The 23,781-nt window shown below is 42.3% G+C and overlaps 1 protein-coding gene across 2 annotated transcripts in view; it reads left to right on the top strand.

The window, feature by feature from the left end:
• The window catches only part of LIX1 (limb and CNS expressed 1), a 285,142-nt gene that overhangs the window by 241,037 nt on the left and 20,324 nt on the right, over positions 1-23,781 (top strand). For both annotated transcript variants that reach the window (XR_011318406.1, XM_069752093.1), the window contains exon 5: positions 14,671-14,748. Coding sequence is in view for 1 of the 2 variants with exons in the window: in XM_069752093.1 (XP_069608194.1) it covers positions 14,671-14,748 (78 nt within the window). In the remaining variant the exon portion in view is untranslated. The remainder of the gene's footprint in view (positions 1-14,670; positions 14,749-23,781) is intronic.

The following is a 23,781-nucleotide window of genomic DNA, read 5'->3' as shown; positions in this document are numbered from 1 at the left end:
AGGGGACAACACCTTAAGTATTGCAAAAGTGTTCATAAAAAAAACAGAAGTAGCTCAGACAAGAATGGAAACATTATTGGAAAGGACCAAATTAGTAACATAGTAACATAGTAACATAGTTAGTAAGGCCGAAAAAAGACATTTGTCCATCCAGTTCAGCCTATATTCCATCATAATAAATCCCCAGATCTACGTCCTTCTACAGAACCTAAAAATTGAGTGCAGAAAGGAGCCCATCACTGCTTGACAATGAAAACACAGATCATCCAAAGCCATCCCAGCCTCCTCTACCTTTTGAGTGTAGTAAACTCTGTTGAGAAATTTTGTCTGAATCTAACAGTCCCTAGCACTCACCATTGAGGAATAAAATGTATGTTACACCTCTCCCCATTCCTCCACAGTCAGGTCATGTATATCCGCCACCCATTTCACATAAGACTTATCATAAGGTTTGACTACAGATGACTTTAGAAGAGAATATGTTTGTCTAAGAGGTTTAGGTAAATCAGAGGTCCCCAAGATCCCCTCCAATCTTAAAAAGCCTAGGGACACTGGTTATTTTCCAAACTGTGAATGCACTGCATGAGTCAGCACAAATGTTTTTACAGAAAAAAATCTGAAATCAGTGTTAGACGGTGAGGTTTTTTATTTGCATTTTTGTGAAGAGAGAAAAAATAGTTTAAAAAAAAATGCAAAAGATAATTCCTCACAATCTAGGTTTTTAATTACAACTGTTAGTAAAAGTCTACCCACATTTTTAAAAAATCAAGACATTTAACATTGTATGTCTGTTTTTGCAAACCTGTTTACTAGTCCAATTTGACAACCGTACATACCTATACTGACGCCTGCTGCCACATTTTGCTTTCTGCATGTTTACCTATCATTTTTTATTACATCCTTTTTGGTGTAATAAGGGTTAAATAATTGGGGTTGAAAAGATTGTCAAAAGTTAATTAGTATTGTACAAAATTTATGGTAAAATAAAAATATGGTTATGGTAATGGACAGGGTAGTAAAAAAAGAAAAAAAAACAGCAAAAAATGTGGGAGCCACTATCAAAAGCACCACTACCACTAAAAGCACCAGCCATCTGGGCGATAGCACTACGAACTACGGATGCACTTGGCCTACTTTGCCTCCAGCAAGCATATTAGTGGGGAGGAAGTAATATATAGTTACATAGTTACATAGTTATTAAGGTTGAAGGAAGACTATAAGTCCATCTAGTTCAACCCATAGCCTAACCTAACATGCCCTAACATGTTGATCCAGAGGAAGGCAAAAAAAAACCATGTGGCAAAGAGTAAGCTTCACATTGGGGAAAAAAATTCCTTCCCGACTCCACATACGGCAATCAGACTAGTTCCCTGGATCAACGCCCTATCAAGGAATCTAGTGTATATACCCTGTAACATTATACTTTTCCAGAAAGGCATCCAGTCCCCTCTTAAATTTAAGTAATGAATCACTCATTACAACATCATACGGCAGAGAGTTCCATAGTCTCACTGCTCTTACAGTAAAGAATTTGCGTCTGTTGTTATGCTTAAACCCTTTTTCCTCTAAACGCAGAGGATGCCCCCTTGTCCCTGTTTCAGGTCTATGATTAAAAAGATCATTAGAAAGGTCTTTGTACTGTCCCCTCATATACAGTATTTATACATTAACATAAGATCACCCCTTAGTCTTCGTTTTTCCAAACTAAATAGCCCCAAGTGTAATAACCTATCTTGGTATTGCAGACCCCCCAGTCCTCTAATAACCTTGGTCGCTCTTCTCTGCACCCGCTCTAGTTCAGCTATGTCTTTCTTATACACCGGAGACCAGAACTATGCACAGTATTCTAAGTGTGGTCGAACTAGTGACTTGTATAGAGGTAAAATTATGTTCTCCTCATGAGCATCTATGCCTCTTTTAATGCATCCCATTATTTTATTTGCCTTTGTAGCAGCTGCCTGACACTGGCCACTGAATATGAGTTTGTCATCCACCCATACACCCAGGTCTTTTTCATTGACGGTTTTGCCCAGAGTTTTAGAATTAAGCACATAATTATACATCTTATTACTTCTATCCAAGTGCATGGCCTTACATTTATCCCCATTAAAGCTCATTTGCCATTTATCAGTCCAAGCTTCTAGTTTACATAAATCATCCTGTAATATAAAATTGTCCTCCTCTGTATTGATTACCCTGCAGAGTTTAGTGTCATCTGCAAATATTGAAATTCTACTCTGAATGCCCCCTACAAGGTCATTAATAAATATGTTAAAAAGAAGAGGGCCCAATACTGACCCCTGTGGTACCCCACTGCTAACCGCTACCCAGTCTGAGTGTGCTCCATTAATAAGCACCCTTTGTTTCCTATCCCTGAGCCAGCTCTCAACCCATTTGCACATATTTTCCCCTATCCCCATTATTCTCATTTTATGTATCAACCTTTTGTGTGGCACCGTATCAAAAGCTTTTGAAAAGTCCATATACACTACATCCATTGGGTTCCCTTGGTCCAATCCGGAACTTACCTCTTCATAGAAACTGATCAAATTAGTCTGACATGAACGGTCCCTAGTAAACCCGTGCTGATACTGGGTCATGAGGTTATTCCTCTTCAGATACTCCAGTATAGCATCCCTTAGAATGCCCTCCAGGATTTTACCCACAGTAGAGGTTAAGCTTACTGGCCTATAATTTCCGAGTTCAGTTTTTGTCCCCTTTTTGAATATTGGCACCACATTTGCTATACGCCAGTCCAGTGGTACAGACCCTGTTATTATGGAGTCTTTAAAGATTAAAAATAATGGTCTATCAATGACTGTACTTAATTCCTGCAGTACTCGAGGGTGGATCCCATCCGGGCCCAGAGATTTGTCAATTTTAGTGATTTTTAGACGCCGCCGCACTTCCTGCTGGGTTAAGCAGGTGACATTTTAATGGGGAATTTTTATCACTAGACATTTTGTCTGCCATGGGATTTTCTTGTGTAAATACTGATGAAAAAAAGTCATTTAGCATATTGGCTTTTTCCTCATCCTCATCCACCATTTCACCCAGACTATTTTTAAGGGGGCCAACACTATCATTTTTTAGTTTCTTACTATTTATGTAGTTAAAGAATATTTTGGGATTATTTTTACTCTCTCTGGCAATGAGTCTCTCTGTCTCAATCTTTGCTGCCTTGATTTGAATTTATTTAATTTTTTGTATTTATTTAATGCCTCCTCACTAACTACTTCCTTTAATTCTCTAAATGCTTTCTTTTTGTCACTTATTGCGCACCATACAGCTCTATTTAGCCATATTGGTTTCCTCCTATTTCTAGTATGTTTATTCCCATACGGTATATACTGTGCACAGGTCCTATCCAGGATGCTAATAAATGTCTCCCATTTTCTTTGTGTATTTTTATGTCTCAGGATATCGTCCCAGTTAATTGCACCAAGATCCTCTTTCATCCGTTGGAAATTTGCCCTCCTGAAGTTTAGTGACCTTGTAACCCCTCTATTACACATCTTTTTAAAGCAGGGGTCCCCAACTCCAGTCCTCAAGGCCCACCAACAGGTCATGTTTTCAGGATTTCCTTTGCATTGCACAGGTGATGCAATTATTACCTGGGCAAGACTAAGGAAATCCTGAAAACATGACCTGTTGGTGGGCCTTGATGACTGGAGTTGGGGACCCCTGTTTTAAAGGATACATGAAAACGTATTATTTTGTGATCGCTATTTCCCAAGTGACCCCCAACCCTTACATTTGCTATGCGGTCTGGCCTGTTGGTTAATATTAGGTATTATTAATATTAATATAGCGACAGGGTCTGTTCCGCAGGACTGGCGCATAGCAAATGTGGTGCCAATATTCAAAAAGAGCTCTAAAAGTCAACCTGGAAATTATAGGCCAGTAAGTCTAACCTCTATTGTTGGTAAAATACTTGAAGGGTTTCTGAGGGATGTTATTCTGGATTATCTCAATGAGAATAACTGTTTAACTCCATATCAGCATGGGTTTATGAGAAATCGCTCCTGTCAAACCAATCTAATCAGTTTTTATGAAGAGGTAAGCTATAGGCTGTACCACGGCGAGTCATTGGACATGGTATATCTCGATTTTTCCAAAGCGTTTGATACCGTGCCGCACAAGAGGTTGGTACACAAAATGAGAATGCTTGGTCTGGGGGAAAATGTGTGTAAATGGGTTAGTAACTGGCTTAGTAATAGAAAGCAGAGGGTGGTTATAAATGGTATAGTCTCTAACTGGGTTGCTGTGACCAGTGGGGTACCGCAGGGGTCAGTATTGGGACCTGTTCTCTTCAACATATTCATTAATGATCTGGTAGAAGGTTTACACAGTAAAATATCGATATTTGCAGATGATACAAAACTATGTAAAGCAGTTAATACAAGAGAAGATAGTATTCTGCTACAGATGGATCTGGATAAGTTGGAAACTTGGGCTGAAAGGTGGCAGATGAGGTTTAACAATGATAAATGTAAGGTTATACACATGGGAAGAAGGAATCAATATCACCATTACACACTGAATGGGAAACCACTGGGTAAATCTGACAGGGAGAAGGACTTGGGGATCCTAGTTAATGATAAACTTACCTGGAGCAGCCAGTGCCAGGCAGCAGCTGCCAAGGCAAACAGGATCATGGGGTGCATTAAAAGAGGTCTGGATACACATGATGAGAGCATTATACTGCCTCTGTACAAATCCCTAGTTAGACCGCACATGGAGTACTGTGTCCAGTTTTGGGCACTGGTGCTCAGGAAGGATATAATGGAACTAGAGAGAGTACAAAGGAGGGCAACAAAATTAATAAAGGGGATGGGAGAACTACAATACCCAGATAGATTAGCGAAATTAGGATTATTTAGTCTAGAAAAAAGACGACTGAGGGGCGATCTAATAACCATGTATAAGTATGTAAGGGGACAATACAAATATCTCGCTGAGGATCTGTTTATACCAAGGAAGGTGACGGCCACAAGGGGGCATTCTTTGCGTCTGGAGGAGAGAAGGTTTTTCCACCAACATAGAAGAGGATTCTTTACTGTTAGGGCAGTGAGAATCTGGAATTGCTTGCCTGAGGAGGTGGTGATGGCGAACTCAGTCGAGGGGTTCAAGAGAGGCCTGGATGTCTTCCTGGAGCAGAACAATATTGTATCATACAATTATTAGGTTCTGTAGAAGGACGTAGATCTGGGGATTTATTATGATGGAATATAGGCTGAACTGGATGGACAAATGTCTTTTTTCGGCCTTGCTAACTATGTTACTATGTTACTATGTTACTATGTCTAGCAGTGCCCCCCCTTCTTGTTGGGTCCTGAACCAGTTGTGAAAGGTAATTGTCTCTCATAGTTGTCAAAAACTGATTACCTTTGCTGGAACTGCAGGTTTCTGTTCCCCAAACTATTTCAGGGTAGTTGAAGTCCCCCATAATAATGACTTCCCCTTGAGTTGCAGCTTCATCTATTTGCTTTACGAGGATATTCTCCATTGCTTCCATTATTTTTGGAGATTTATAACAAACCCCTATCAGTAATTTATTATTTTTTCCCCCTCCCCTTATCTCCACCCACAGGGATTCTACATTTTCATTAAATTCACCTATATTATCACGCAGGATGGGTTTTAAGGATGATTTTACATATAGACACACCCCTCCCCCTCACTTATCTGTACGGTCATTTCTGAACAGGCTATAGCCCTGCAAGTTAAGAGCCCAGTCATGGCTCTCATCCAGCCATGTCTCATATATCACCACCATGTCATAATTATGCTCCAACAACATTAGTTCTAATTCGTCCATTTTGTTGGCGAGGCTTCTGGCATTAGTATACATGCACTTGATGTTCCTCTCTGTACCTCTATTTCTTAAATTATTAACTGTTCTAACCCCACCCCCCATGCCACCGCCACCTCCAACTTCCTTATTTGTGCCCAGGTCTAAATCTTCACTATCTTCCCCTCCTATAAAATGAATATCCTCCCCCCCAATTCCTAGTTTAAACACTCCTCCAACCTTCTAGCCATTTTCTCCCCCAGCACAGCTGCACCTTCCCCATTGAGATGCAGCCCGTCCCTAGCGTAGAGCCTGTAGCCAACTGAGAAGTCGGCCCAGTTCTGCAGGAACCCAAACCCCTCCTTCCTACACCAATTCTTGAGCCACTTATTAACCTCCATAATCTCCCGTTGCCTCTCTGGCGTGGCACGTGGTACAGGCAGTATTTCGGAAAATACCACGTTGGAGGTCCTTGCTTTCAGCCTGCGGCCTAATTCCCTGAAATCATCTTTAAGGACCTTCCACCTACCTCTAACTTTGTCATTTGTGCCAATGTGCACCATGACTGCTGGGTCCTCACCAGCCCCTCCCAATAATCTGTCCATCGGTCCTCACCAGCCCCTCCCAATAATCTGTCCATCCGATCAGCGATGTGTCGGACTCGAGCGCCAGGTAGGCAGCACACCATTCGACGATCCCTGTCTTTGTGACAGATTGCTGTTATGACCTGGTGGTCAGGACAATAATGGACCTGGTGGTTAAGAGCACACGGAATGACCTGATAGTTACTGATAATATAGGACGAGCTCTGGGACGTGGGAACTCTGCTGACCGCAATCCCTAATCCTATCAACCACACTAGAAATAGCCGTGGATTGCTCCTAACGCTCCCTATGCAACTCAGCACAGCCTAAGGAACTAGCTAGCCCTAAAGATAGAAAAATAAAGCATACCTTGCCTCAGAGAAATTCCCCAAAGGAAAAGGCAGCCCCCCACATATAATGACTGTGAGTAAAGATGAAAATACAAACACAGAGATGAAATAGATTAAGCAAAGTGAGGCCCGACTTACTGAACAGACTGAGGATAGGAAAGGTAGCTTTGCGGTCAGCACAAAAACCTACAAAAAGACCACGCAGAGGGCGCAAAAAGATCCTCCGCACCGACTCACGGTGCGGAGGCGCTCCCTCTGCGTCCCAGAGCTTCCAGCAAGCAATACAACAATCAAAATAGCAAGCTGGACAGAAAAATAGCAAACCAGAGAAAAACAAGCAGTCACTTAGCTTCTGCTGGGAAGACAGGTCACAAGAACGATCCAGGAGTGAACTAGACCAATACTGGAACATTGACAGGTGGCATGGAGCAAAGATCTAAGTGGAGTTAAATAGAGCAGCCAGCTAACGAATTAACCTCGTCACCTGTGGAAGGAAACTCAGAAACACCCACAGCCACCAGAGAAAGTCCATGGACAGAACCAGCCGAAGTACCATTCATGACCACAGGAGGGAGCCCGACAACAGAATTCACAACAGTACCCCCCCTTGAGGAGGGGTCACCGAACCCTCACCAGAGCCCCCAGGCCGACCAGAACGAGCCAAATGAAAGGCACGAACCAGATCGGCAGCATGAACATCAGAGGCAAAAACCTAGGAATTATCTTCCTGACCATAACCCTTCCACTTGACCAGGTACTGGAGTTTCCGTCTCGAAACACGAGAATCCAAAATCTTCTCCACCACATACTCCAACTCCCCCTCAACCAACACCGGGGCAGGAGGATCAACGGATGGAACCACAGGCGCCACGTATCTCCGCAACAACGACCTATGGAACACATTATGGATGGCAAAAGAAGCAGGAAGGGCCAAACGAAATGACACAGGATTGACAACCTCAGAAATCTTATACGGACCAATGAAACGAGGCTTAAACTTAGGAGAGGAAACCTTCATAGGAACATAACGAGACGACAACCAAACCAAATCCCCAACACGAAGTCGGGGACCCACACAACGCCGGCGGTTAGCGAAACATTGAGCCTTCTCCTGGGACAATGTCAAATTGTTCACCACATGAGTCCAAATCTGCTGCAACCTATCCACCACAGTATCCACACCAGGACAGTCCGAAGACTCAACCTGCCCTGAAGAGAAACGCGGATGGAAACCAGAATTGCAGAAAAATGGCGAAACCAAAGTAGCCGAGCTGGCCTGATTATTAAGGGCGAACTCAGCCAACGGCAAAAAGGACACCCAATCATCCTGATCAGCAGAAACAAAGCATCTCAGATATGTTTCCAAAGTCTGATTAGTTCGTTCGGTTTGGCCATTTGTCTGAGGATGGAAAGCCGAGGAAAAAGATAAATCAATGCCCATCCTAGCACAAAAAGATCGCCAAAACCTCGAAACAAACTGGGAACCTCTGTCAGAAATTATGTTCTCCGGGATACCATGTAAACGAACCACATGCTGGAAAAATAATGGCACCAAATCAGAGGAGGAAGGCAATTTAGACAAAGGTACCAAATGGACCATCTTAGAAAAGCGATCACAAACCACCCAAATGACCGACATCTTTTGAGAGACGGGGAGATCCGAAATAAAATCCATAGAAATATGCGTCCAGGGCCTCTTCGGGACCGGCAAGGGCAAAAGCAACCCACTGGCACGAGAACAGCAGGGCTTAGCCCGAGCACAAGTCCCACAGGACTGCACAAAAGAATGCACATCCCGTGACAAAGACGGCCACCAAAAGGATCTAGCCACCAAATCTCTGGTACCAAAGATTCCAGGATGCCCAGCCAACACTGAACAATGAATCTCAGAGATAACTCTACTAGTCCATCTATCAGGGACAAACAGTTTCTCTGCTGGGCAACGGTCAGGTCTATCAGCCTGAAATTTTTGCAGCACCCGCTGCAAATCAGGGGAGATGGCAGACAAAATTGCCCCCTCTTTGAGAATACCCGCCGGCTCAGGAACACCCGGAGAGTCAGGCACAAAACTCCTTGACAGGGCATCAGCCTTCACATTCTTAGAGCCCGGAAGGTACGAAACCACAAAATCAAAACGGGAGAAAAATAACGACCATCGAGCCTGTCTCGGATTCAACCGTTTGGCAGACTCAAGATAAGCCAAATTCTTGTGATCTGTCAAGACCACCACGCGATGCTTGGATCCTTCAAGCCAATGACGCCACTCCTCGAATGCCCACTTCATGGCCAACAACTCTCGATTACCAACATCATAATTGCGCTCAGCAGGCGAAAACTTTCTAGAAAAGAAAGCACATGGCTTCATCACCGAGCCATCAGAACTTCTTTGCGACAAAACAGCCCCAGCTCCAATCTCAGAAGCATCAACCTCAACCTGAAACGGGAGCGAAACATCTGGCTGGCACAACACAGGGGCAGAAGAAAAACGACGCTTCAACTCCTGAAAAGCCTCTACAGCTGCAGAAGACCAATTGACCACATCAGCACCCTTCTTGGTCAAATCAGTCAACGGTTTAGCAATACTAGAAAAATTAGCGATGAAGCGCCGATAAAAATTAGCAAAGCCCAGGAACTTTTGCAGGCTCTTCACAAATGTGGGCTGAGTCCAATCGTAAATGGCTTGAACTTTAACAGGGTCCATCTCGATAGTAGAAGGGGAAAAAATGAACCCCAAAAATGAAACCCTCTGAACTCCAAAGAGACACTTTGACCCCTTCACAAACAAGGAATTCGCACGAAGGACCTGGAACACCATTCTGACCTGCTTCACATGAGACTCCCAATCATCCAAAAAGACCAAAATATCATCCAAATACACAATCAGGAATTTATCCAGGTACTCTCGGAAGATGTCATGCATAAAGGACTGAAATACTGATGGAGCATTGGAAAGCCCGAATGGCATAACCAGGTACTCAAAATGGCCCTCGGGCGTATTAAATGCTGTTTTCCATTCATCGCCCTGTTTAATACGCACAAGATTATACGCCCCTCGAAGATCTATCTTGGTGAACCAACTAGCCTTTTTAATACGAGCAAACAAATCAGACAGCAACGGCAAAGGATACTGAAATTTGACTGTAATTTTATTGAGAAGGCGGTAATCAATACAAGGTCTCAAAGAGCCATCCTTCTTGGCCACAAAAAAGAACCCTGCTCCTAACGGTGATGACGACGGGCGAATATGGCCTTTCTCCAAGGATTCCTTTATATAACTCCGCATAGCGGCGTGTTCTGGCACAGATAAATTGAACAATCGGCCCTTAGGAAACTTACTACCAGGAATCAAATTAATTGCACAATCGCAATCCCTATGAGGAGGTAGGGCACTGGCTTTGGGCTCATCAAATACATCCCGATAATCCGACAAAAACTCTGGAACTTCAGAAGGAGTGGAAGACGAAATAGAGAAAAATGGAACATCACCATGTACCCCCTGGCAACCCCAGCTGGACACAGACATAGATTTCCAGTCCAATACTGGATTATGAACCTGTAGCCATGGCAACCCCAAAACGACCACATCATGCAGATTATGCAACACCAGAAAGCGGATATCCTCCTGATGTGCAGGAGCCATGCACATGGTCAATTGGGTCCAGTACTGAGGCTTATTCTTGGCCAAAGGCGTAGCATCAATTCCTCTCAATGGGATAGGATACTGCAAGGGGTCCAAGAAAAAACCACAGCGCCTAGCATACTCCAAGTCCATCAAATTCAGGGCAGCGCCTGAATCCACAAATGCCATAACAGAATAGGATGACAACGAACAAATCAGAGTAACGGACAATAGAAATTTAGACTGTACCGTACCAATGGTGTCAGACCTAGAGAACCGCTTAGTGCGCTTAGGACAATCGGAGATAGCATGAGTGGAATCACCACAGTAAAAACATAGCCCATTCCGACGTCTGTGTTCTTGCCGTTCAGCTCTGGTCAAAGTCCTATCGCATTGCATAGGCTCAGGCCCATGCTCAGATAGTACCGCCAAATGGTGCACAGCTTTACGCTCACGCAAGCGTCGATCGATCTGAATGGCCAAAGACATAGACTCATTCAGACCAGCAGGCATGGGAAATTCCACCATGACATCCTTAAGGGCTTCAGAGAGACCCTTTCTGAAGATTGCTGCCAGGGCACATTCATTCCACTGAGTGAGCACAGACCACTTTCTAAACTTCTGACAATATATCTCCGCTTCATTCTGACCCTGACACAGAGCCAGCAAGATTTTCTCTGCCTGATCCACTGAATTAGGTTCGTCATAAAGCAATCCAAGCGCCAGGAAAAACGCATCAACATCACGCAATGCCGGATCTCCTGGCGCAAGGGAAAATGCCCAGTCTTGAGGGTCACCACGTAACAAAGAAATAATGATCTTTACTTGTTGAACAGGGTCACCTGAGGAGCGAGGTTTCAAGGCAAGAAACAATTTACAATTATTTTTGAAATTCAAAAACTTAGATCTATCACCAAAAAACAAATCAGGAATTGGAATCCTAGGCTCTGACATCGGATTCTGAACCACAAAATCTTGAATGTTTTGTACACTTATAGTGAGATTATCCATCAAAGAGGACAGACCTTGAATGTCCATATCTACACCTGTATCCTGAACCACCCAGAGGTAAAGGGGAAAAGAGAGACAAAACACACTGCAAAGAAAAAAAAAATGGTCTCAGAACTTCTCTTATCCCTCTATTGAGATGCATTAGTACTTTGGGCCACCTGTACTGTTATGACCTGGTGGTCAGGACAATAATGGACCTGGTGGTTAAGGGCACACGGAATGACCTGATAGTTACTAATAATATAGGACGAGCTCTGGGACGTGGGAACTCTGCTGACCGCAATCCCTAATCCTATCAACCACACTAGAAATAGCCGTGGATTGCTCCTAACGCTCCCTATGAAACTCGGCACAGCCTAAGGAACTAGCTAGCCCTAAAGATAGAAAAATAAAGCCTACCTTGCCTCAGAGAAATTCCCCAAAGGAAAAGGCAGCCCCCCACATATAATGACTGTGAGTAAAGATGAAAATACAAACACAGAGATGAAATAGATTAAGCAAAGTGAGGCCCGACTTACTGAACAGACTGAGGATAGGAAAGGTAGCTTTGCGGTCAGCACAAAAACCTACAAAAAGACCACGCAGAGGGTGCAAAAAGACCCTCCGCACCGACTCACGGTGCGGAGGCGCTCCCTCTGAGTCCCAGAGCTTCCAGCAAGCAAGACAACAATCAAAATAGCAAGCTGGACAGAAAAATAGCAAACCAGAGAAAAACAAGCAGTCACTTAGCTTCTGCTGGGAAGACAGGTCACAAGAACGATCCAGGAGTGAACTAGACCAATACTGGAACATTGACAGGTGGCATGGAGCAAAGATCTAAGTGGAGTTAAATAGAGCAGCCAGCTAACGAATTAACCTCGTCACCTGTGGAAGGAAACTCAGAAACACCCACAGCCACCAGAGAAAGTCCATGGACAGAACCAGCCGAAGTACCATTCATGACCACAGGAGGGAGCCCGACAACAGAATTCACAACAGATTGCCCTATCTGTTCCCCTAATAATTGAGTCGCCCACTACCAGCACCTGTCTGGCCTGCCCTGCTCTCCTATTTCCCTCCATACTGTAGCAGTCACTCCTCCGGCTTTCAGAAGAAATGCCTGGCTGCAGCAGTGCTACCCCTGTACTGGCACCCCCCTCATCTGCCAACTTACCAAACTTTTTGGGGTGTTCCAGATCAGGACTAGCCTCCCTGGCACTCTTCCCTCTACCCCGCTTCCTAACTGTCACCCAGCTTCCTACTTCACCATCCTGCAGCTCCATTCTACCTTCCCCCCCCCTCATCTATCCCATTGAGCGTCTGTTCCGTGAGCAGAAGACTCCTCTCCATATTGTCTATGGATCTCAGTGTTGCCAGCTGCACATTTAGATTCAGAATCTGGTTTTCCAAATGCACAACGTGCTCACATCTCGCACAGCAGTATGCACCCTCGACCGGCTGCTCAAGGATTGCATACATGTGGCAAGACGCGCACTGGATGGCATTAATAAGAGTGGAGCACATTTCCTAATGGGGATTGCACCAGACAGAAAAGTTAAATAATAAAAAAAATAAAAATAAATACAATGTATTAATAAAAAACAGACAGCAATTTCTCCCTTGGAAACTCCCTGAATCCAAAGTCACTGAATCACAAGTCACACTTACCACCGTTCACACTTACACTCAGGTCACACTCAGCTCGCTCACACTCGCTATGCTGAAGATTTAGAGATTTTTTTTTTCTCTAGTTCCCTTAACAGCAATCCACCTTGCTGTTCAAATGCACTTCCAAAAATGACTTGAGCCCCAAACAGCTGCCCCTTATAAACCCTTAATTATGAGCTCCCACCCTAAGTTAACCCCTTATGAATATAGCTACCCCCAATTCAGCAACTCACACTAATTCACACAGGTATTTGTTAAAGGCTTTCCAAATACCTCTTCACTGAATCACAAGTCACACTTACCGCCGTTCACACTTACGCTCAGCTCACACTCAGCTCGCTCACACTCGCTATGCTGAAGATTTATAGATTTTTTTTTCTCTAGTTCCCTTAACAGCAATCCACCTTGCCACATTACTTGTCTCAGTCACAGGAGTATGATGTTACCTCTTACAGCAACACCATCAGCTTGAGTCAATTTTCTGTACAAAACAGTCTGCCTGACTGCAAATGTCTAAGAATGATAATTTTTTGACCCTGTTTTAATTTAAAAAAAAACATGGAAATCCTGTTAGTGTGTACACTGCGTTGTTAAATGGGCTGGAGCTACCATCTGTTTCAGTTGTGATGTCACTTTGACTTTACTAAGGCTATCATTGCATTAAGATTAAAAAGGTTTTATGCAATCCTGGAAGACCTTTGAGTGTGATACACAAAAATTTTCAGGGCAATTGGAGTACCTGCAATTCAAATTTTGGGGAAAAATCCTCCGAATCTGGCTAATTAATTTGGATTTTAAAAAAATTCAATCATCTCTAGTCATCATACATTATGATTTGTATGTAAATTCTGTAAAACTAATTTGTGCATTGAACTCCAAAATCAAAAACACTTATGCACAGATTCTACCTTGTACTCAGGTACTATCCTACCGTTATAAGAATGCTGTCAGATATTTTATGCCTACTAAACCATGTACAGTTTTGGGTTGAATATTTACTAAAATAACATAGATAAAATCAAGTTTGTAAACTATTTGGCGAGTGTTTTGAGGGCGATCCCAGTCATGGACAATTGCCCCAACTTTTCATGCTAAACCCCACCTAATGCTGTCCCCCTTGGCCTTAAAGGGGCTTTCCCAAGAACAAAAGTTCATTTTAGTCAATAGATCTTTGGGGTGGGAAGCAAAAATGAGTATACAGATGTTACAGCACAGGGTCACAGATGATTGTTTCTGTGAGGTAAAACATTTCCCTGCCTGTTTTTAAACAATGCTTTAATTCAAAGAAAGAATCAGCTGTGATCCCTGCTGTCCTGTCTGCATCTTCTCTTTTGCTTCTCCCTCTGCCCAGGAGCTGTGATATGATCAGACCATGTCCCTTTATCGTCAGACACAACCATTACACAGTACATATCAGGGGCATATATATATATACATACATATTATAAGATTATCTCAGCACAGGAACATTTTATTTAAACACATCCAACTGTGGAACTTATTATTATTCCAAGATTTATTGATTAAAATGAACTTTTTTGTGGGAAAATCCCTTTAAGGGTAAGGACTGTGCATAGCTATGTATAATGTACTGTACATGCTAAGTAAATAATGTAGTGTAGTGAAATGCATAGATAATTCCAGGTTTTACCCTCTTTGTTACAGGAACTGATGATAGTCTTTCAGCTTCTACACTGGAATGGAAGTCTTAAAGCCCTGAGAGACACCAAATGCTCTCGTCAGGTAAGAAATATCTAGCACATTACCCAGTCCATGCGTTTAAACCAGAAACACTTACCCAGCATGAGTTTTTTTCCTAATTCTGGAATCTTATGGCTTTACTAAGAAACATCTGTGATTTTTGCATTCGGAGTCATCTTCAATGCCAATTCTTGTTCTCAATTACGCTGCCAATAGCAAGTAAACTGTTGAGTGTGTGATTAACTACAGAGCTGGGGAAAATAAAGTAAGCTTTCTGTGCACAATTATATCAAATTGCGTTTGTTAATAAATGATATGGGTTGTAGCAACTCAATGAGAAACATTGCTGAAAACTGGCAAATACATCATTGACACTGACAGGCGGTGAGACATTTTCCCATGTCTAAGGCCGCTGGAGTTCCTATTGTACTGTGATAATGATCTCACATAAGTAAAGGGAAAATATATTTCATTGCGCTCGTCAACATGTGAAAGCATATGTGTGTGTATTAGTGAGTGATTACAACAAATGGAAACAGAGCCATATTGTTCACTGATTGTTGGGTCTTATGTCTAATGGGTCAAGTATCATAAGTTCCATTTGACTAAATTGATAAAGTATGGAAAATATAGCACAGTCATTCAGGTTCTTGTTGTCATTTGCTGATATTACCCCTAAAATGACAATCTTTTGACCCATCATGCTCTGCTAATGACCAACCCATCCCTTATCCCATAGCCTTAATTTCCAAACTCTTGAAATGTTAACTCTGTTCTCAAATATTCAGCTGTCTCTCTGCTTGACCCCTTACAATCTGGTTTTCACACTCCACACTCTAAAAAAAAACTGCCCTTACTAAATTCTGCAATGATTTCTTTATGGCTAAATGTAACAGACACTATTCTATATAGCTTCTTCTGAATCTCTCAGCAGCATTTAACACCATAGATCATCAATTACTACTACGTTTGATCTATTCGATTAACCTCAAGGTTACTGCACCTCTTGGTTCTCATCCTAAGGCTTCTTTTACACTAACCGTGTTTTTTGCGGCCCGTAATTGCGGGCTTTTTTGCGGGCCATATCGTCGCAATTTTCACAGTCTGCCGCAATAACGGACTGCAAAAATCTTGCTGATCGCCGGTTTTTGGGTTTCTAATACTATGGAAAAGTATTGGAAAAAAATGGCGTTCCGCACAACTGGAAGTCACGGTGCACCACAAAAACAAGCTTCCGTTTTTTTGCCATGTCCGTAAGCCGTGAAAAAGATCGACCAGGCTCGATATTTTTTCACGGCCGTAAATACGGCCCTCACGGCCATACAGCGTATGGCGATCCATGGAATTATTGCAGCCCGTTTTTGCGGCCCCATAGAAATCTATTGGGGACGCAAAAATGGGATGCAAAACCACGGTAAGTGTAAAAGAGCCTAACTCTTTGGTAGCTCATTCAGTGTATCATTTTGGAGCTACTTCTCCTTTTCCTGTTATTGATGGAGTTCCTCAGAGTTCTATTCTAGGATCTCTTTATTTTATGGTGTACATAGTCCCCACTGGACAATCAGTCCCATCTCTATACTGATGACACCCAGTTATATTTTTCTTTCCATGACATCACCCATGCACTACTATAAAACACTAATGGAATTTGTCAGTTTCTCTGACATCATGTCTTCTCTGTACCTGTGACAGAATCTTTAAAAAGTTAAAACTTTTTGAAAATCTGATATTTCTATGTAAGTGTGTGGATTCCAACCTTCCATTACTCACAACATTCAAAATCATCTGCAGAATCCTCTCTTTTCTTTCTGTTACTCTGATTCCTGTGTGCCTTGATTACTGTAACTCATACTAATCAGACTTCCCTCTCTCCAATCTTTGTCCTCTTTAATCAGAATGCAGCAGTCAGGCTCATCTTTCTATCCAACCACTACAGTGATGCCCACACACTGTGCCAGACACTTGTTGCCCATATACAGTCATGGCCAAAAGTGTTGGCGCGCTTGAAATTGCTCCAGAAAATGAAGTATTTATCCTAGAAAATGATTGCAATTACACATGTTTTTAATTCTCAAAACTGAGAGTAAAAGTCAAATTGGACATAATTTCACACAAAACCCCAAAAATGAACAACATTGTTAGCACTTTTCCAAAAGTGTGGATAAACAACTTTGTTTCAAGCATGTGATGCTCGTTCACCTCTAGCAAGTAACAGGTGTGGGCAGTATGAAAATCGCACCTGAAACCAGATAGATAGGATTGAAGTTTACTCAATCTTTGCATTGTGTGCCTGTGTGTGCCACACTAAACATGGAAAACAGAAAGAAGAGAAGGGAACTGTCTGAGGACTTGAGATCCAAAATTGTAGAAAAATATCAACAACTCAAGGTTACAAGTCCATCTCCAGAGATCTTGATGTTCCTTTGTCCATGGTGCACAACATAATCAAGAAGTTTACAATCCATGGCACTGTAGCTAATCTCCCTGGACATGGATGGCAGAGAAAAATTGAAAAATTGATGAAATGTTGCAACACAGGATAGTGCGGATGGTGGATAAGCAACCCCAATCAAGTTCCATAGGAATTCAAGATGTCCTGCAGGCTTAGGGTGCATCAGTGTCAGTTCAAACTATCCATCAACATTTGAATAAAATGATACGCTATGGCAAGAGACCAAGGAAGACACCACTGCTGACACAGAGACATAAAAAGCTAGACTGCAGTTTGCCAAAATGTAGGTGTGTAATCCAAGATCCTTCTGGGAAAGCATCTTATCGACAGATGAGACCAAGATAGAGCTCTTTGTAAAGCAGATCATTCTACGGTTTACTGAAAGCAGAATGAGGCCTACAATGAAATTAACACTGTACCTACAGTCAAATTGGGTGGAAGTTCATAGATGTTTTGGGGTTGTTTTGCTGCCTCCGGCACTGGGTGCCTTGGTTGTGTTCAAGACATCATGAAATCTGAAGATTATAAAAGAATTCTAAGACACAAAGTAGTGCCCAGTGTCTGAAAGCTGGGTCTTCCAGCAGTACAATGACCCCAAACATACTTCATGAATGGTCGATTATTCTAAGTGTAATATGGCAGGTTTCCGCTCGGGACCATTGGATACTAAGAATTCTGAAGTGACCAGCAATGAGTTCGGATCTAAATCCCATTGAACACCTGTGGAGAGATCTTAAAATTGCGGTTGGGAGAAGGCGCCTTCAAATATGAGAGACCTGGAGCAGTATGCAAAGGAAGAGTGGTCCAAAAGACAGTTTAAGATGTGTAAGAAGTTTATTGATGGCTGTAGGAAACAATTGATTGCGGTTGTCCAGACATAACTACCCTGCACTTTTCTGATCAAGTGTTGAAGATTCCGGAAAAAGAATACAGTATTATTAAAAGTGATGCCTCACTAGATAATTTCTGTCCTATTCAGGCATATGAACATCACAGAATGGAAAGTCACTCTGTGGAATGACACCTGCTCTGATTTGAGACACCCTTGTAGCTTATAGATAACCATGATATAAATATAATGCTACATTTCCTGGCAGGTCCTGGTTCCCTTTGATAAAACCAGCCATTTTGGGGGCCTCTTTAGGATTTGGCAACTGATCTCTAGGCAACTGCATTTTAAAAGAGGCTGTCAATGAGGATTTTAAAAAAGGTTGTCACCCCTATAACTCAGAATTCCTAATAAAGTATACAAAGATGGGATTTCTAAGTGAGAGACAAACCATTTAAAGGGAATCTGTCACCAGATTTTTGCTCTGTAATCTAAGATAAGCATGTTGTCTGCATGCTGTCATTTTGAAACAAAAAACAAAGGTATAAAGTGGGATATAAACTGGTGTGCATGCCACCTGTAAGCACATGTTCACACTAGCCACTGAACAGAAAATCAGTATATATATTGTCAGTTTGATTGTTTTCTCTGATTGACTGCTTTCTTTTTACACTGTATATTGACAGAAAGCTGCTAATCAGTGCTGAGGGTGTGGTTACACAGATCAGTTGACTAGGAGGCACAAGACATCTAGTCCTATAGTGATAATCTCCGGTTGATAAAACTCTGATTTTGTTGAAACAGCAAAAAGTTTAGTAAGTGACATTACTGGAATCAGTGTCTCAGCTCTTACATCATGCTCTGCAGATTATGTAGAAAAAAGTAAAAGATTCCCTTTAAAGAAGCACATCCATCAAAATTTGTATCCTCTTAATGCATTGCAGTCATCATAGTCATCATATATAGCACTATGTACTTACAATTGACAATTTTGCGTTTCTACCCACTTAATTCTTTTGTTTTCCATTAGGTCTATGACATCATGTGATTAAAAACAGACTAGCTGAATACTTCCAAGCTCTATGTAGAAACAGGAGGACAGTTTTCCATGTGTGAGTCATCATTAGAACTACAATTCTACATTGCTGCTAAAGTCCCTGGCGGGGAAGGGGGGGCAGAGCCGCTGGGTCAGGAGTTGAAGAGAGGAATGATTTCTGCAGGGACAAGAAACTTCCTGTTTCTACATAGAGCATAGAAAAGAGAAGAATTCTCTGGGTAGAAAGGCAAAATGAGCAATTGTAAGTACACAGTGCTATATAATATGATGATGGCACTATATTAACAGGATAAAAACTTTGATGGGGCAATTCTTTAAGCGTTTTGTAGTGTGCATTCAACATGCTCAAGGAGTTTGTGTTAAACCCCATTAATTGTAATAAATAAGATACAATTTAAGATGAACACAAAATATAAAGGGTGCATTTCCCCACCCCTGAGAGGGAATCTGAGAATGATACGACACTACTGAGACAGCAGAGAACACAATTGTTTTGACATTTTCACAGGCTGCAGTGAAAATATTTTTGTCATAAACTGTCCTAAGGCGCAGTCTGTGTGTGTGTTGTGGCGGTGAATACTTTTTTCCATTATCTGCTTCAGTAAGATCTAGGCCAAGTGTTTAGGTTTCTTTCCTGCCAGTGCCAGTAACTATTTCTTCACAATGATTTGTGTACTTAACTTTACCATCTGCTTTGAGAACTACTTTCATATGAAATTCCCTGAAGAGTATTCTGTAATTACTTGGGTTGTATGTTGAAAAATAGCAACATATAAAATATAAGCAAGTCATGCCTTTCATCCTAGAGGAAACCTTAAAGTAACTACAGGAGACTTCTCAATAATGAACTAACATGCTGGCCACCTTCCTGTAGATGCCACCATAGTGGATCTCTCGCACATCACCTTGCTCCCCCTAGGCAGCACTTATTGTGCTCAGTCTCTACTCAGTCTCAGTACTACTCCAGACTATTTTTTTTTTATCTCTTTGCTAGGAATCACATTAAGTGCTCAGCATAAATGAGTACACCGCAACCCAACATTTTTTTATTGGATACCATAACAAGATTTAAAAGAGTGATTGCCGCTTCCCATAACCACCAATGTGTGATTCGACAGGTCACAGCCGCAATCATGTAGTGCAGAAGAGGGACTGTAAATTTGTGAAGACCGCTACCGACGAGTATATTACACTCACATATGTGATCCCTAACAAAAGGATAGAAAAAACTGGAGTAGTGCTGTAAAGGGCACAATCTATACTTCAGCATCCCTGAGAACAAATTAAACTGAGCCCAATCATCTGATCCTTCACTAAGCAACAAGGTCCCTAGGTTGCTTTTGAGCATTAAAGTATATTGTTTGCTACTTTTGGATTGAGCCAGACTGATGCTTGATTACATTAGGACTAGCACTGGTCATAGGTGGGATTCGACTGGTTCGCTTTGGTTTGGGGGAACCATTTTTCTAACACTCAGCAAGTTCACCACACCCGGGAGGAAATAGCCGCATTATGGTTATCTTTATGAAGTGGGATGTTACAGTAAATAGGGGGCTGAGAGGAATTATATAATGGCTTCATATTTAGGGTCTAGGAGGGGGCTGTATATAGAAGAGGCTGAAAGTGATGTAAGAGTGGTGGGCTATGCTGTCGCATTCCTGCTCCTGAAGACACCAATCACATTATGTGAATAATGTCATGCGTTTTATACACATACTGTAGGTTGTGTCATGTGTAGTCTAAGTTATGTCCTGCGGTGTTTAGTATGTATTGTGATATAGATAGGACTGTATTTAGAGATACTGAGAGAAATGATATATTGTAGAATTGGATAGTATAATAATGAGTGTATGCAGGCAACAGTGAAGAATGGCAAAGGTTATTGGCAAGTTTGGGGTTGCATTTTAGCAAAAAGAACATCAAAGAACCCTGGAAATTATGATATGGTTCCCACAGATCACAGATGTCAACATTGTTGAGCCTGTGTGGCAATGCATGAAGAGACTGAAGGATTTGCACAAGCCTGCATCCACAGAAGATTTATTGTTAGTTTATTTAAGATTTGGGGGACAAACTCTATGATGAGTTTCCGCTAAAACTATGTTCAAGTATACAGTGGCATGTAAAAGTTTGGGCACCACTTGTCAAAATTACTGTTATTGTGAACAGTTAAGCAAGTTTAAGATGAAATGATCTCTAAAAGGCCTAAAGATGCACACTGTTTCCCTCCTCATCCAGGGAGGTGTGGGACAGAAGGGTATAGAATAACACAAACCTGTCAGATTGGGAAAACAGACAGGGGTAATAGAAAACTACAGTCATACAACTCAGTCACAGAACGACCGCGTGGGAATCAAGGGAACCGTAGAAGGAATAAGCTAAATGGGAAAGGGGGTTAGGCTAAAGCACACAATACCAAATCCACGCAGATATCTCCTGAAACAACACCAACTGCCTGCTACTAATTCAGACTACTCTTTCACCACCAAACCAGGAAGTTGAAAACTATCACCAGTAAATCCCTGGCGCAAGTGGTGAATATATACAGTGGGGCAAAAAAGTATTTAGTCAGTCAGCAATAGTGCAAGTTCCACCACTTAAAAAGATGAGAGGTGTCTGTAATTTACATCATAGGTAGACCTCAACTATGGGAGACAAACTGAGAAAAAAAAATCCAGAAAATCACATTGTCTGTTTTTTTATCATTTTTTTTGCATATTATTGTGGAAAATAAGTATTTGGTCAGAAACAAACAATCAAGATTTCTGGCTCTCACAGACCTGTAACTTCTTCTGTAAGAGTCTCCTCTTTCCTCCACTCATTACCTGTAGTAATGGCACCTGTTTAAACTTGTTATCAGTATAAAAAGACACCTGTGCACACCCTCAAACAGTCTGACTCCAAACTCCACTATGGTGAAGACCAAAGAGCTGTCAAAGGACACCAGAAACAAAATTGTAGCCCTGCACCAGGCTGGGAAGACTGAATCTGCAATAGCCAACCAGCTTGGAGTGAAGAAATCAACAGTGGGAGCAATAATTAGAAAATGGAAGACATACAAGACCACTGATAATCTCCCTCGATCTGGGGCTCCACGCAAAAACCCACCCCGTGGGGTCAGAATGATCACAAGAACAGTGAGCAAAAATCCCAGAACCATGCGGGGGGAACTAGTGAATGAACTGCAGAGATCTGGGACCAATGTAACAAGGCCTACCATAAGTAACACACTACGCCACCATGGACTTAGATCCTGCAGTGCCAGACGTGTCCCACTGCTTAAGCCAGTACATGTCCGGGCCCGTCTGAAGTTTGCTAGAGAGCATTTGGATGATCCAGAGGAGTTTTGAGAGAATGTCCTATGGTCTGATGAAACCAAACTGGAACTTTTTGGTAGAAACACAACTTGTCGTGTTTGGAGGAAAAAGAATACTGAGTTGCATCCATCAAACACCATACCTACTGTAAAGCATGGTGGTGGAAACATCATGCTTTGGGGCTGTTTCTCTGCAAAGGGGCCAGGACGACTGATCTGGGTACATGAAAGAATGAATGGGGCCATGTATCGTGAGATTTTGAGTGCAAACCTCCTTCCATCAGCAAGGGCATTGAAGATGAAACGTGGCTGGGTCTTTCAACATGACAATGATCCAAAGCACACCGCCAGGGCAACGAAGGAGTGGCTTCGTAAGAAGCATTTCAAGGTCCTGGAGTGGCCTAGCCAGTCTCCAGATCTCAACCCTATAGAAAACCTTTGGAGGGAGTTGAAAGTCCGTGTTGCCAAGCGAAAAGCCAAAAACATCACTGCTCTAGAGGAGATCTGCATGGAGGAATGGGCCAACATACCAACAACAGTGTGTGGCAACCTTATGAAGACTTACAGAAAACGTTTGACCTCTGTCATTGCCAACAAAGGATATATTACAAAGTATTGAGATGAAATTTTGTTTCTGACCAAATACTTATTTTCCACCATAATATGCAAATAAAATGTTAAAAAACAGACAATGTGATTTTCTGGATTTTTTTTTCTCAGTTTGTCTCCCATAGTTGAGGTCTACCTATGATGTAAATTACAGACGCCTCTCATCTTTTTAAGTGGTGGAACTTGCACTATTGCTGACTGACTAAATACTTTTTTGCCCCACTGTATATGTGACGCCCCAGGGTCGTGGTCGTCACAGTGGCATTGCTTTCCCCCGGGGAGAGTGATGTCACGCTTGGAAGCGATGAAGGATATCTTTCACCAGGTAATCACATACACACAACACGTTCATACTCCAGGCCAGAAGGGGGAGCTCTAAACCTGGTTTTGAACTCCCCTATAAATACAATCTGGTCTGGAGGGAAAGGGTCAGTTAGTGAGCAGACTGTCAGAGGTCAGGGAAGAGAGCAGACAGACATAGTGTCAGAAGGTCTGAAGGGGCCATGTATTCTGAGGTAATACAGTTCCTGGAGAAAAGAGAACTTAGAAAGAACGAACAACTTGTGGGATGTGTGCAGGAGAGAAAAGGCACAGCAGAGTGATACCAGCGGAGCAGAGCAGTGAATTAGCTACCTCCCTGGCTGGCGCAGATTCTGGTAGCAGGAAGATCGTGGCCATGCTGAACTCTAAGTGGCATAGCTAAAACCTGCAGGACAGCTGAACTTCAAGTTACCTGTCTGCCTTTACACCCAGGAGACACAGTGATACTTATAGGGCCTGGGTCGTGATAGAGACCCTATAAAAAGGCCTGC

This window comes from Ranitomeya imitator, chromosome 1 (assembly GCF_032444005.1).
Source record: "Ranitomeya imitator isolate aRanImi1 chromosome 1, aRanImi1.pri, whole genome shotgun sequence".
In the NCBI taxonomy this organism is placed as follows: domain Eukaryota; kingdom Metazoa; phylum Chordata; class Amphibia; order Anura; family Dendrobatidae; genus Ranitomeya; species Ranitomeya imitator.
This window is presented reverse-complemented; position numbering and strand designations above follow the sequence as displayed.